Source organism: Camelus dromedarius, chromosome 9 (genome assembly GCF_036321535.1).
Source record: "Camelus dromedarius isolate mCamDro1 chromosome 9, mCamDro1.pat, whole genome shotgun sequence".
In the NCBI taxonomy this organism is placed as follows: domain Eukaryota; kingdom Metazoa; phylum Chordata; class Mammalia; order Artiodactyla; family Camelidae; genus Camelus; species Camelus dromedarius.
Genome location: NC_087444.1, coordinates 16,289,575 through 16,304,948, shown reverse-complemented (window position 1 = coordinate 16,304,948; position 15,374 = coordinate 16,289,575). Strand labels below are relative to the sequence as shown.

The window sequence follows — 15,374 nt, the reverse complement described above, 5'->3', positions numbered from 1 at the left end:
ACGACGGTAAGCTGCAGCCCACGGGCCTCAGCTGCAAAGGAAAGGCTCAAAAAGTTGTCACCCTTTCCCGTTGTGACTGGTTTGCTTGGGATTATTACTAAAATGACTCCGCGACTATTTCCTTCAGAGCCTAGGTGCTCTGAGCCAAGTGCACTGGAGATCAAGTCAGAGGTCTAGCAGTGGACAGAGAGAGGGCAACATCTGAGTGGGGAGTTTTTAATGGAAATGTTTATTGAAATAATTGTAGATACACATGTAGTTATAAAATTATAACATCCAGGGTAATGATGCTGATACAACCCACCAATCCTATTCAGACGTCCCCAGTTTTACTTGTACTCGTGTGTGTGTGTGTGTGTGTGTTTGTGTGTGTGTGTGTAAAGGTTTATCGCCTATGCAGGGTCATGCATCCCTCACCGTGGTCAAGGTACTGCACACCACAAGGATCCCACCCACTGTACCTTAAATAACCATACACCCCACATTCTCCCTCCACCCTGTCTCCAACCCCTGGCAACCATTTATCTATCCTCCCTTTATAAAGTGTTTTCATTTGCAAAATGTTATTACCAATGGGCTTACACAGTAGGTAATCTTTGGAGACTGGCTTTTTTCATTTTGTGTAATTCCCGAAGCCTCATCCAAGTCACGTGTATCAACAGTCTGATCCTTTTTCTTGCCGAGCAGTACTCCATGGTGTGGATGCCTCACAGTTATGTTTAACTATTTGCCTGGTTATTATAAATAAAGCTGGGGTTAACATTCACATACAGGTGTTTGTGTGAACGTAAGTTTTCATTTCTCTGGCATAAATGCCCAAGAGCACAGTTGCCCACTTTCTCTTTTGGCTTTTCCATTTCTCCTTCTTTCTCCTTTTCCTGCCCCTCCCAGGGCAGAGATGCTGATATTCATGGCCCAAGAGCGCCTGCTAGCCAGACAGCTAGGAAGTGCTTCATCACAAAGGGCCTCTAGGGCCGGCAGAATCCTTGAGCTTATCAGCCTGTGCCTGGACCTCTACCCGGGGTGACAGCATCCTCCATCCAGACCTCTCCTCCAACCCTGGAATCGCCACACTTGTTGAAAATGAAACTTCCTGGTTTTTGCTCATCAAGTTAAAAACCTGCCTGAGCGGAGTTGAAATTCAGGGAAGGAGGAGAGGGATGTTTTGGAAGCAGCATTTGGCCTGAAGGTTGGAAGACCTGATCCGAAGTCTTGCCCTGGATAAGTCACTTCCCCTCATGTCCTCCATTTCCTTGTCTGTAAGATAGCCTAGGTGACCGCCACATCCTCTTTTAACTCTCCTCCTTCGTAGCCATGGGAGAGAGTGGGGCTGACCAGTCCCCACCAGGGGCGAGTGAGCCCATCACAGTGGCTTTATCGGCGTGGATTTCTGACTGACCTTGGAGGGATCATCTTCCTTCCTGGACCATCACAAGCCTCGCTAGAGTACATGCTCAGCGCGAAGCTCTGTGCTAGATGCCGAAGATAAAAATATGCATAAGTCACAGATTCTGGCCCTCAGGAGCTCAAAGCCAAGCCAGAAGTCCTCACCAAATTGCATATGCTAGGTACTGTTCTGTAAATCCGTTGCAAAACCTTTTTTTCCTGTGTGGGAAATGATTAAACGATATCGTGCATTTGATATGACAATCTGTTGCTTTAATAGAGCCCAGGGTAAGATAAGATTAAAAGAAGTGCCACAAAGGAGAGCAGGAGAATCTTTCATCTCTAGAAAGTAATGAAGACAGACCCCAGATACAAGAAAGGTCTGGCTCTAAGTGGTGCAATCAAATTATATAAGGCTCTAATGAGCTTGACACAATTGGATTTCCATATGCAGCTCTCCACACCCAGTATTCACCCAAAGCAAGAATAGCTACCTCCTCGAATGATGAAAAACTTGCTTGAATATACGCATCTAGCTGAGGGGAGGGCGGGAGCAATATTCCCAGGGAGGAGAATCATTCTGGACCTTGAATGAATGATCTCTGTTCAGAGAGAGGAGGAATGGTAAGGCTTACTAACCATCCTTTCTCTCCCAGCTTCCTCTTTTCGTGCTCCATCCAGGAGAGAGTTCTTCCTCAGGTTTACAGGCAGACCTTCCAGGCTGAGTACTGACTTCTTCTCCAAATTTAGAAACCAGGGAGGGCCACTGAAGTGTCCCTGCAAGGACATGCTGGCCACAGGGGGACTTCCCAGGAGACAACAGATAAAGTGTGTTCTTTGTGCTTCTGTTGACAGCCTGACTCCAAGTCCCTGGCCTCCTTTTAGCAGATAAGCCAGTCCAGCAGGACACTTGGAGGGGACACTTCCCCATGCTGGGGAGAAGGTGACAAGAAATAGAAATTGCCACAATTTCCCAAGGACTCCTCTGTTCAGAGTACATGCTGAAGTTAAACTGGGCCTTTTAGAGGCAGGAGGAGGGACCCCCTGCCCCAAGTTCGGTCTGTGAGTCCGTCTGGGCTCTTCTGCTTCCAGTAGCAAGGGCCTGGATTTGGGTCCAGATCGACGAGAGCCCAAACGATCAGCTGCATTTTTTTTTTAAACCAGCAGAAACCCCTCTATCAGTCCTTTCTCCTTCCCTCCCAAAGCCTCTTTCCTCTTAGGCTTCACTCTGTGGTTGTGCTGCTGTCATGGTGACACTGATTATGGTCATTAGGAAGGAGAAGAGAAGCCAGCATGTGCAGTGTGTCCAGCCTCTCCCACTGCCTCTGCAAGCAAGAGGGAGCTTGTGTTGAGATACCAAGCAGGCTTCCTGCAGGACACTGCTGAAGCCTTCCCAGGTTGGAGCTGGGGAGATTTTCAGTGGTCATGGCGGAAGCCAAGGTGGTGTACTGAGATGTGTTCCATCCTCCCCTCTCTCACACATACACTGGGCCCCCGGTCACACGCATATGCACTCATTCCCGTGGATGCGCATAAAATATACACACACTGACACATCCATGCATGAATCCACTCCCAAAGACAGACGTGCAATTGTAAATTCATTTAAAAATTTACAAATTACTAGGCACTGGGGGTATATCAGTGAACAAAACAAAAACCACTGCCCTCGAGTTTATAGTCTGGCTGGGGAGAGAGACATTAGTGAGATAAATATATAAAGTATATACTACCTTAGTAGTGAATGCTGAGGACAAAACAGAAAGAGGGGAAGGAGTTGAGGGGTACAGAGACACATGGCTTGGTTTTCTCGTAATTAGCTGGTATTTCGGCGCCTACATATGTGCACAGGAAACCGTGCTGGACCCTAGGGGAGAATCAGGAGACCTATCACATGTGCTCCTTTAAAGAGCCTGCAGTCTAGTGAGAGATGAGAAATACCCTGATGCACCACTGAGTAAAGGTCATGAAATCTGGGGAAGGAGGGAGGTCACCGATGAGTGATATTCCTCTGGCCAGGATTACACGCGGGCTGGAGAGACAAGTGGAGCCCCTGGGCAATCTGACCATGACCGTGCCCCCTACAGGGGGACACAGCCTCTCAGACCAAGTCCCACGGGTGTAAACAGAGATCCCTGCAGCTGGGAAGCAGCTTCGTCCCCTTCATCAGGCATCACCTGGGAACCCGGTCTCCCTGGGACAGCCCGTTGTCACTGGCTTTGCCAGGCTCACAGTCTTTTTGTCTCAGTTTCCCCTCACTCTTTTATTATCTCTGCCAATCACAGAAGGCCCGCCTTGCCAGGATCCGTGTGGCCAAAACAGGCAGCTCCAATGCCTACCTGCACAGCAAGCGCAATGGACTTCTCAACGAGGCGCTGGAGTTGATGGTAGGTGCCCGGAGGACCGGGGGTGAGGATACGGAGGGAAGACGGGCTTGTTCTCTCGCCCCGGGGGCACCGGCTCCCTCACCCCGGAGCCCCAGTCTGAGCCCTGACTTCTCAGGCATGTTTCCAGACTTTCCGCAGGTAGCAGCCCCCTCTCCGAGTACCTCTCCCGAAGGATGATCATCACTACCCCTAAACCAGCTTTAGCTCAAAGGCCCCCAGCCCAAAGGCTACAATGTTCTGGGGTTTCCCTAGAATTTGATTCATCCAGATTTTTCTGGTCCCTCCTACCCTCTGTGGAGAAGTGAAGGAGGTGGAGGGGAGAAGAGCCACCAGCTGCACACTCAGGCTCTCTTCTCGCTCACCAGGGCACCCCGGAAGAGGAGCACATGGGCAAGACCGCCTCACTCATCGAGAGCCAGCACCATCACCTGCTGCACTGCCTGGAGAAAACCACTGTGAGTCCCAGCCCAGTGCCACCCCCTTTTCTCGTCCCTGACCCCTGACCCTTCTCCAAGGTCAGAACGTACAGAGTGAGAACTCTGTACTCACGTCCTCATGCTGGGCCCAAGCTTCAGAGGTCAAAGTCTGTCTCCCTCAGTTCCAGAGTAGTGATGAGGTCTCCATCTGCCCTCAGGAGGAGGACCCCAAGGAGTGGTGCCAAGTCACCAGGGGAGGGACGCCAGCTCTGTCCTGCAGCAGCACGGAGCAGGCCATTTCCTCCAGCCTTTCCACACACCCCTACATCGGTCCCCATGGCCGGTTTCTTGGTTACCAAGGCCTAAGGGCTCTGCCTGTCAAGTTTCCCGGTTCTAATGGGCAATGCCTCCTCAATCCTGGGGCTGACTTTGTGCTAGATTGCCACAGGATAGCAGAGAAGAACGTCAATTTTTGCCCTATCCCTGGGGCTAGGTTGATGCAATTTGTGGGTCCTTTTGCTCCTTACACTCCTCTTGGAATGAGAGACAGTGAAAGAAGGAGGCAGTGCAGATATTTCTCCAGCCAAGGATGTTGTCAGTACCACCCCATCCTAGTCACCCAGCTGTTCGCAGGGAATTCCGAATCTGAAAGGCTTTTTGTTAAAATAGAGTCACGGCTAAGGGGGCCACAGCTGGAATGTGGAATGACGCTTGTGCCTCACCAACAGACTCGAAGGAAGGGCAGTGGGGCCAACCCTGGACCCTTGGCAAAAAGTGTTAGGAGTAGCAGAGAGGGAGGAGAAGTCAGGCTGGATAACCAAAGGGAGACAAAGTGAAACTCTTTCCTGTTCCTTTCCAGGCCCTCCCTCTCCAGAAAGCCTATGGTCAGGGCTCAGCCCCTGAGGAAGGAATTCTCTAATTCTCAGTGTTCCATATCCTGGCCTCTCAGATATGGGAGGAACAGATGTTAGATGACTCTTAATATGAGCTAAATGTGAACACTATGGATGGCAGCTGAACCCCATGAGAGCTTCCAAAATGGGAAAGCACTCTAAAAATCTTAGTTTCCAGGATTTATCAAGTATCTCTTAGTGTCAAGAACTGTATAGTATATGCGTATCTAGAATTTCTCTCCAAGACTCAGAGCTTGCCAAAGAAATAGGCCTGGACCCAACTGCCCTTTCCAAGTTGCATGTGCTGGGTGGAATGTATACAACTGAAAGGAGATGGGTAAAAATATTTGGGTTTGAAGGGATGGAATGTTGGCATTGAAGAAATGAGATTTTGGAATCCAGGGGTGGAATGCTGGCATTGAAGGGGTGGAATGCTGAGTCTGACGGAAAGAATGTCAGATTGTGGGGATACTGGGATGGAAGAGATGGAATGCCGGACTTCAGTGGAGGAACGTGGGACTCAAGGGGTGGAGTGTTGGGACGAAGGAGGGAGAATGCTGGGAGCAAGGGATGGAATGTTGGACTGAAAGGGTGGAATGCTGGGACTGAGAGACTGAATGTCAGGACTGAGCTTGGGAATGCTGGAATGTACAATCAATGGTGTTTTTATCTTCTGTTGGCATGTTGTCCTGTAGGGGTTGTCCTATCTTGTGGATGATCCCCTGTTATCTGTACGAACCTCCACCATCAAGGTATAACTTTTTAAAAATTCAATTGATGTTTTCCTCTCTGATTCTTTTAAGTCTGTGGAGTCTCCTCTTTTACCCCTGGTCTGGTTCTCTGCATGTGCTGTTGATTCTTCTGGGGCTTACCCTACCTCTGCTGTCACACCCAGTACCAGCTCAGGTTTCTTTTCTTTTTTTTTTCTTTTTTTTTTTTGTCCTGAACTACCCAACTGCCTTTCTGATTCCTTTTTTTGACCTCCTCAGGGGCTTAGCGGGGCGGTAGAACATGGCACCAATGCTGGTGTCCTGTGAGTGTCCGTGGGCCACGTCTCTGTGCCACCTCCCCAGCTCCATGGGGACTCTTGGTATGGGCTGTCAGGGCTGGTCACTCTCTCTCTGAACTCTGTTCTTATGCTACGTCTCTTCAGACTATCCTCACTCTGGCAGCCTTGGCCAGACCATTCCTGCCATGGATTTTTTAGTCACCGTGGCTGAACAGCCATTTTTTTAGTCATCCTGGGTTCCACTCCACCCCACCCTGAGCATCCCCAGCCAGGAGTCTGTTAGCATTCCCTTCCCATGCTTACACTTGACTTAGGGAATCCTATGCCCTTAGCTATATTAAGGATCCATACCCCATAACCAGGTGGAAAAAACCAATAATTTAAAGAAATCATAACCCTGACAGTTTGACCCCATTGGCTTTCAAGAGCAAAGCTCTCCCAATTCTGTTAATAATCGGGTGCCTTTAAAAGCTTACGTCTCATACTTACCCAGGATTCATAAGGATCTCACCCATCAAATCCAGAAAAGACAACCTAGCGTACCCACTAGCCATAGGAGTAGTGACTCCTAGGGAGTCAGTGAGTCCTTACCTGCCACCCCCTGGAGATCCTGTCGAAGCTACAAAGTCAGTCAGGTCTTTGCTTCTGGCTCTAATGATGCCACTAAGCACCCCCCCCCCATGTCCTCAGTGTGCCTTCAGCCCAAAGTTGTCGGTGAAGTGTATGTCACATTGTGATTTCACAACCGCAGTCTCTGCCCTGCAGTCTGATGACCAGGGCTGCCAATAGGAATCTCCGTCTTCCTTCCTTGGATGCCTGTAGGACTACCCCCGTCCTGAATGCCTATCTGTGCTCCAGGCAGCTGGGAGCCCTCTTCCCCCGGCCCAGAACAGAGACAGGCAGCCATCCAGAGGACGGGGCCCATCCTCTCCTTCCTGCCTCCCTCTACTTCTCCTCCTTCTCCTTCCCACAGAACCACGAGTTTATAGACGAGCAGATGTTTGAGCAGAACTGCATGGAGAGCTCGATGCAGAACTACCCATCCACCAGGAGTCCCTCACTGTCCAGCCACCCGGGCCTCACGACTACCTGCTGCTCCCGTCGTAGCAAGAAAACCACTCACCTGCCCAATTCCAACCTGCCGGCCACCCGCCTGCGCAGCATGCAAGAGCTCAGCACGATCCACATCCAGGGCAGTGAGCAGCCCTCCCTCACTACCAGGTGGGTGGCTCCACCCCCGTCACTCCCTAAAGCTTGAGGGGCTCCAATCACAGAGTAAAGCAAGCTCAGCGCGCGAGGAGAGAACCCTGAGGGTCCTCGGCCCCGGCCCCTTGTCCAATGCATAAGATCCTCCCCCCACCTTCCTTCTCATCCATGCAAGTTAACCCAAAAGCCCTTTCTATGCTTTGAAGGATACTGTAGCAGGTTTAGGCCCAATGTGGGCTTAGATACCAGAAAAAATAACACAACAACAACAACAACAAAAATCCAAAAATAACCTACTCTGGTGCAAAGAATGCTTTCTCAAGGAAATAATTTTCACAATTGTATTAGACCTGGCTTATCCAGGCTGATTTTGAATCACAGACTAACTTTCCCCTCCTTTCTCTGCTAATATTTAAGCCACTTCCTGCTACTTCCAGTGAGTGGCAAGGAATTCAGGGAAAAAATCAAATGCCACAAATGACGGGAAAATAATCCACTGGAGGAAGACACATGTACTCTGAATTCCAAAGCCCAATATACATGACTTGTGCAGTCTGAAGTAGTTTAGGAATAATAATCAGAACGGGTAATTACAGACTGATTACCAAAAGCAGAGATCTCTGTCTATATCGGTCTAGATCTGTCTGACCTCCTCCTAGTCACTGTGAGCTGGAAATGTAGAGGGTCAAGGAAGCTTTGGGATACTAGCAAGAAGAACCATCATCAACTCACTCTTTTTTTATCCCAGTCGTTCCAGCCTTAATTTGAAAGCAGACGACGGACTGAGACCAAACTGCAAAACATCCCAGATTACCACAGCCATCATCAGCATCCCCACCCCGCCAGCGCTGACCCCAGAAGGGGAAAGTCGGCCACCCCCTGCCAGCCCAGGCCCCAACACGAACATTCCTTCCATAGCCAGCAATGTTGTCAAGGTCTCTGCCTTGTAAAACCACTGGACAGAGGGCCAGTGCGGGTAGTGGGAGTGAAGGGGGCTGGCATGTTGGTGGGTGGCCGCCGGGACCACTCCCTCCCCCTTCCCCACTATTTCTGCCTGCCCCATTGCACCCCTAGCACTGAAACTTGTGCCTGGAAGGAAAAAGAGGCAGCAAAGGGGCACCTGAGGTTCACTGCTGCTAGCGTGGACATAGCCCTGTGATACTGCAACTCACTGGGGCCAGAGGAAGGGAGGGTGGGTGGGGTAGGGATGGGATGGTGGGGTAGAAGCTGCGTGCCAGGACAGGGCCCAGAGGGGGAAGCCTCAGACCAAATGCAGTTGTTTCTGGAGACCCCAGTGAGGAAAATACAAGACCAAGAGATGCACAGAGGCCGAGATGTCACATGCAAAACAGGAAGAAAATATAACACTGTGGATTTAAGCACCTTTTTCAAGGCTCTTAATGGATAATATTTATTCATGGGAAAAGGTGGAAAACAGAAACACCAACGGAGTTTTGTGAAATGTTTTTCTCCATGGACCCAATACCTTTGAACCAAAACAATGCGTTCTGTGAGGTTTTTGTTTTTGTTTTTGTTTTTTTTCCTTTTATAGCAAAAGCTTTTAGGCCAAGAAGTCAGTTACTGCTGAGTTCTCTCTCCATTCCCCCAGGTAGGTGAGGTCAACTGAGCCTGGGCCCCACTGCCCAGCTGACCTGCACAGAGCTGCCAGGTGACCACACAGCAACCCTCACCCTGTCTGTCCCTGTCTCTTTTGTCTCTGTACCTCTCTGCTTTACCCCTGGCTGTTTTCCTCCATGTCCAGCCGTCTGTCTCTACATGGACCCCAGTGATCCTGAGACGTGCTAGTAAAGCCTTCTCTACTGCCAAGCACCTGCAGACCCATGCTTGGAAGTTATATCTGTGTGACTGCAGTTGTGGGAGAGAAAAGAATGAAGCAAAAACAGGAGTTTAGGGATGAGAAAAGTCTACCTTATAGAACAAAATGCTTCCCTTATGGTTGGAACCACTGCTGTTGGAAGTTTCCATTTCTGGGCAAGAAAGGGAATGACCAGAGTTATCACATTGGGATCTTGAAAAAGGAAATAGCCAGCCCCAGAGATACACAGTAAATGCTGGTGTGTGCTGGCAAAGAGAGAACAGAAGAACCGCGGCTCACAGCTGCAGTCGGCCCCTGGGCCACCTTGCTATGTACCCTTCCTGCAGGACCCACCATAAAGCCCATCCAGAGCTCTGCCAAGAGGCCCCAGGAGCAGTTTCCTGCAGAGAAGGCAGTGGTACGGGGACCACGCTTCTGACTTATCTCACACCTGAGGCAACCCCCACAGAGGCTGCAGATTAAGCCTGTGTGCCTCAAGAAGGATGCTCCGAAGTGTGAAAGCAAGTAAGAGATTATAAACGATTCTTACCTGGCCTGAAAGATGCCTTGAGGTCTGAAGAGACTTCAGGCCGGATGTGCCTGAAGATAACTGAAATGGGAGAAGCCTGGTCACCTCCCTGCAAGTGAGGAAGTGAATATTATTTCTGGAGAAACTGGACACATTTCTGTGCAAGTGACTTGCAGCCTGATGGGGCCGGGAACAGCGTTTCTGGAATCCAGTCAATTTTTACCGCTTACACACAGCAGGTGGGCCTTGGGGTTAGTGACAAGGCCCTTTCCACCCTCCCCAATCTCCAACTACCCTGTTGCAATCTCTCTTGCCTGGGTTCTGAGATACAGGAGTTCCTTGAGAACTCTTTATCCATTCAACAGCCTAGTGGTTAGCTGTTTAATTGTAGGCCAAGATTTTTTCTGCCCACCACAGCCATATGGATGAGTTTCACTAGCCAGGACCCTAAAAACATCTTCAATGGGCTTCCTTATGACCACAGCTCTATTGACCCTGTAGAAGGAGAAAGTCAAAGGGTTATGAGGTGGTACCTAACCAGAAGGTGAGCAGAAGGAAAAAGGAGAGGGAGCCTTCCTTCCACCTTAACGCTATCCTCATTGACCACGGACTGAGTCCCTTTTCTCTGGGTCTGGCCCCTAGTATTTCCCCCTTACCTGAGAATGGGGTGGTTCTGGCCCTCTGAGTGTAAGTGTAGGTAAGTAGAAAAGCTTTACAACTACAGAGGAGTAAGTGTGTACACACAAACACACACAACAACCTAAACACATTTGAGAGTAAGTACTCAGACCCATTTACATCGTATACATATTTCATTAGGGAAGGCAGAGGACTGGGCCTGGGCTGGACTCCATTTAGAGGGCAGGCAAAGGACTAGAAAAGGAATTTTTCTTTTGAAAGAATATGTAATGGAACAAAGTTAGAATGTCTCAGTATCTAAGTTTACATCATAAGAACTGAGTGGGGTAAAGGATAAGTATGTAAATAGGATCGTGGTTACATACACATGCAAACTGCCTGTGTTGAGGAACAGGTCATCACAGGGTTAGAACAATGACTGCTCCAACCCAGGATCTGTTTGGCAATACACCAAGGGAGTATATTAGTGGTTCCCACAAAAATTAATGAAGCAATTTTAAAAATTACGTCCCAAATAATTTCCCAGGTTTTGACCCTAATGAACTAAATGTTTTGTATTCCTTCAATTTCACTTCCAAATCCCATATCATGTCAGTTCCTAAAATATCATTTAGACTATCCCCTTCATCTCCATCCCTTAATGTAGTCTTAGCCAAAGGTAAGAGACCCAGCTCACCTCTGGTACAAAAGATGTCAACCCAAGAAAATGGCACACAGAACACAGCCAGACTACGCTGTTACAGGGCATTTGTAAGTAAACAAAAGGGCCGAAGTGTGCTGAACCAGCTTCATGTCTAGCTCACTGGCCAGTGACTGAAGCACCTGGATGTTATCAGGTTTTCAGGGGGCAGTGGCTTTCTGGTGAAATAACTCCTGAGCTTTCATAGTTCATGAACCACTTCAGCATAATAGAAGATCTACAAAACCACCTATTCCACTCAATCCTACTCAACTAGGGAGGGTAAAAACAAACAAACAGACCAATAAGCTACATTCAAATGAATGGAAACTTAGAAAACACAGAATTAAGAGAGAACTAGTTAAGAACTAGAAGCGACTGAAAAATATCTAATTCATTTTACAGTATAGAAAGTTGAGGCCCAGAAAAATTAAGGGACCTGTTCTACGTCATGCAGTCATTTAACGACAGGGCTGGAACCAGAACCCAAGTCCCTTGGCTGTTGGTATAATGCTTCTTCACTACACCCACTGTCTCTCAGAGTGACGGTGCTTCAGAGAAGGCCCGTCAGAGAACACGTGCCGTAACTAGAGACATAGCCTTGTGTAAATGTCAGTAAATGGACACAGCCTTGGGAACTACCCGACTGTACTAACACAAAACCGCCGCTCACTAGATAGAACCGGCTATGGACTGTCAATTTTGTCAAAAATAGGTTAACAAATGAACAGTCAGGGTTTTCCGTCGAATGCTCTCTCATCTCAGTGAAGAGAGGCCTAGGACGACATTCTCAAGCATACCTTCTATGTCCTTTTAATCCTTTCTACAGCCTCTGGTGGTGGTAGGTCAAGTAACTAAATCCTTGATTCACAGAGAGGAAAGCAGGCAGGAAGAAGCTGAGTGACATCCGAGTTCACGTGGCAAGTTAGTGGCACAACTAAGATTGCATCCCAGGGCTTAGACATCCTGTCCTGGGAGCTTTCCACCACATCATGTTGCATTACTCTGAGGCTTGCTTATATTTCTAATCCCCAGATTTCAAAAGTGATGATTAGGGCGGGGAAGCATTACAGTCAGAGCCACCCTGAACGAGCACCTCCAGAAGCAAACGCTGCACTATTTCTCCTTCATCCCCTATCGTGACGAGTGTCAAGCTCTATTCTAGCTTTGAATAGAATCCTGTTCAAAAGACCAGACATCCTCAGTGATAGTGGAGCACGTGAGTCTGCAATCATACAGGAGTACTCAGTCAGCAAGTAGAAAAGCGAAATTAAGAAAAACAAAGAATTTGAACCGAAATTAAAGTGGATCGTTAACGCTGATCCATAATTAACAGAAAGTGTCAACCCGTGGATATGCTAAGGACCTTACCCAGTTTTCAAACGACAATTCCTGCAGTTCATGTCACTTACTTGTTAGAATATAGGCAGGAAAAGTGTACATTGAAAGATGTACCTAGATTTTTTTTCCTCATTTTTTCTTAACTTTGCAAAGGTAGTGGTTGAAATCGATCTAAACGTAGATGTTTAGATTATTAATGAATTCTAGTGGTCCAGGCTCCGTCACTTCCATTACCAGGTAACTACAAGGCAGGAAGATCCTAATGCTGTTACTCTAAGGCAATATTAGTTTCCTTTCTAACCTAGTTGGCATGGTAACCATGACAAACAGGAACCCCAAAAACTTCTTTTTTCCCTTTATGATCTCCTTATGAAATCTCAGCATTTGCAAAGCTTTAAAGTGACTGAAGGGAAAACATTGTTATGACCTGTGACCCTTGGAGCCCAAACAGCCTCATGAAGAGCATCATTAGAACTAAGAGAAAGTGGATCAGAAAAAGAAACAGCTTTAAAGGGGTTCCTTTTGAGTCTTGTTTTCTATTCAGAATGTTCTATGTTTTTCTCCTCAAGTGTGGGAATGACATTTATCTTAGCAGGTTACTTAACTACACTGGGTGATGTCACACTGACCAGTGTAGGGCACTGACCCAAGTCCTGGGGGGGGGGGCTCCTTGGACCAATAGACTATTTTACAAACCTGGGTGGTGGGAGGGATGGTATATTTTTGATAATCAGACATTCCAATGTAATGTTTTCCTTAGAGGTCACCCTCCCCCATTAATGTTATCGTGAAAAACATCGTGTGTTCTTTTCTATTTTCATATAATAAATGGGCTTTGCTTACCAACATCATAATGGCAAAGAAGAAATACTGTACAAAACTGCAGGACGATAAATATGTGAAAACTTTCTATGGAAAAAAAAACTCTTTGAGTTTCCTGTCGTCTTCTTTTGAAACTGTAGTGCATATGTTACAATGTATATCATTTACAGTATTGAGTCATGTGCCACTGCTGTACCTGATGTATCCAATCTGGATTAAACGAACTATGTGCCACAAATCCTAAAATGATTACGAATGTTTAATACCAGTTCTCCTGCTATCCACTAGAAAATAAGGGTAATTTGAACAGAGGCTCTCTACCTTGCCAGAGAAAAGTCACAGAATCTCAGAAGGGTGCTTAAGGTCTAGTCTAATCTTCCCTTCCCCCACCTCCTCCAATGCGAGCGGCTCCTCTGGGACACGCAAGCCGGTTCCTGCCGGCTTGTACACATTAGTCATGGATGTTCACTGACAGGGACAACATCTGGTCGCATTTGTCAACAGCTCTATTTTGAGGCTCAGCCCTGTATTATTGAAAGAAAATATGCTTTTATGTATCAGTAGTGGTTCTGCTGAGAATACAATGACTATCCTTCATCTGAACCAAGGTCTTGAACTGAAAACTCAAAATTAAGTGCTATATGTGGTAGAGCAGGAAGCTTGGAAATTAGACGACAGAGGCTCACATTTAGGTTCTACTGCTTAGTTGTATGACTTCACATCAGTCTCTTCCTTTGGCTTCAGCTTTTTTCCTCATCTCAGAAATGAGGGGATTGGATTAGATGTATCTTGAAGATCTGTTCTAACTTTAATAATTCTGGTTTAGGTAGTGAGAGCAACAGGTATTTTCACATTCCACCATGTGGCAAGAACAATGGGAATTCTTTTGATTTCCCCACAACCACCAGATCCCAATCAATGAAATCTGAAATAGAAATGGGATGTTCAGGCAAATGATGCCCAAAGGCCCTAGAAGGTTGTCTGTGAAATTCATTTCCATCACTAATGCTCATATCCTTATCACCCACTAGGTGTCACTAAGATCCGTAGCTCAAATAATCTTCCAGAGCAAAATAACTGGAAAATCAGATGTGTGGCGGTCAATACATGCTTTTTCACTAAAAAAAACTAAATGTTAACTGGGACATCTGTGCTTGTTCGCAGACACACAAAACAATAAAAAATATTCTGCCATAACAGTAGAATAAGCTTGATGGATTTCCAACATCAGCCGTGACTATCAAAAATATAATCGTATTTTTTAAGATTAACATAGGTTTGTTTATATTTAGGAGAAAAAAACCCTAAAACTTCAAACTACTCCCTTGTCTCATGAGTTGACCCCTAAGTACTATAATTTCTGTTCAATTATTTTTAGTCTTCAGGGGCTGAAGTTTACCTTTAAACCATGTGTTTTTAAAAGGTTAGCAATTATTGCAATACTTGAGCTTCTTTAGAAAATATTAATTATCCAAAAAAATTTGTATTCTCTAAGTCAGAATTATCCAAAGCAGTTTTCCCAAATATTTCTCTACATGTTAATATTGCTAGCCTAATTTAAGTTCATTTAAGCCTAACCTGAACAGCTGTTAATAGTGTATTGACTTAGTATTCTAGAATTCAGACATTAAACCAATTCACACTAGCACTCAACCAAATTATGTGACTGTATAAAGGCTCTCTATACACATATAAAGATTACTGTCTTCTCTAACTAGAAATTAATTTCTCTTATTAGTCATATATTAGTTATATCTTACAACTGGAAGGGACCCTAAAAATCTTCTAGTCCAACTCCCTTCTTTTATTGATGAGAAAACTGGACCCTGAGAGGTTAAATGACCACTACAAAGTAAAAAAGCAGATGGTAGCAGAGTCAACCAGGACAAACTCCGCTACACCAAAAACATTCTCAACTGAATTGACTAAAACCTGTCTATGGTTCCTAACACATTATGGGGACATGCACCTAGACTGACAATTCCAAACAAAAAGTCATTTCCACACAAACACAGTAACACAAAAATTGCAGCAGATTCCTCCCAGAGACCGTAACTGCATCCCTTATTTAGGAAGGTAAACGCTGACATTTTCCTAGCAAATGCTTAATAGAAAAATGTAATAATTAGTATTTTCATGTTTTACATATGCTTACCTCCAGCTTATTTTTTTAATAAAAAAAAAGCAACTATAAAATAAGACAAACCTAAGAGAGAATCCAATTAATTTCTAATGACTTATGGGCAATCTC

The 15,374-nt window shown here is 46.4% G+C and overlaps 1 protein-coding gene across 2 annotated transcripts in view; it reads left to right on the top strand.

Moving 5' to 3' along the window:
- The window catches only part of KCND3 (potassium voltage-gated channel subfamily D member 3), a 199,259-nt gene extending 190,780 nt beyond the window's left edge, over positions 1-8,479 (top strand). The window contains exons 4-8 of one of the 2 annotated variants that reach the window (XM_031457820.2): positions 3,672-3,773; positions 4,139-4,228; positions 5,778-5,834; positions 7,065-7,312; positions 8,046-8,479. In XM_031457820.2, coding sequence (XP_031313680.1) covers positions 3,672-3,773; positions 4,139-4,228; positions 5,778-5,834; positions 7,065-7,312; positions 8,046-8,247 — 699 coding nt within the window. In that variant the 3' untranslated portion in view covers positions 8,248-8,479. The remainder of the gene's footprint in view (positions 1-3,671; positions 3,774-4,138; positions 4,229-5,777; positions 5,835-7,064; positions 7,313-8,045) is intronic. The other variant, XM_064488829.1, reaches the window with a different exon arrangement.
- Positions 8,480-15,374: the final 6,895 nt, after the last annotated feature.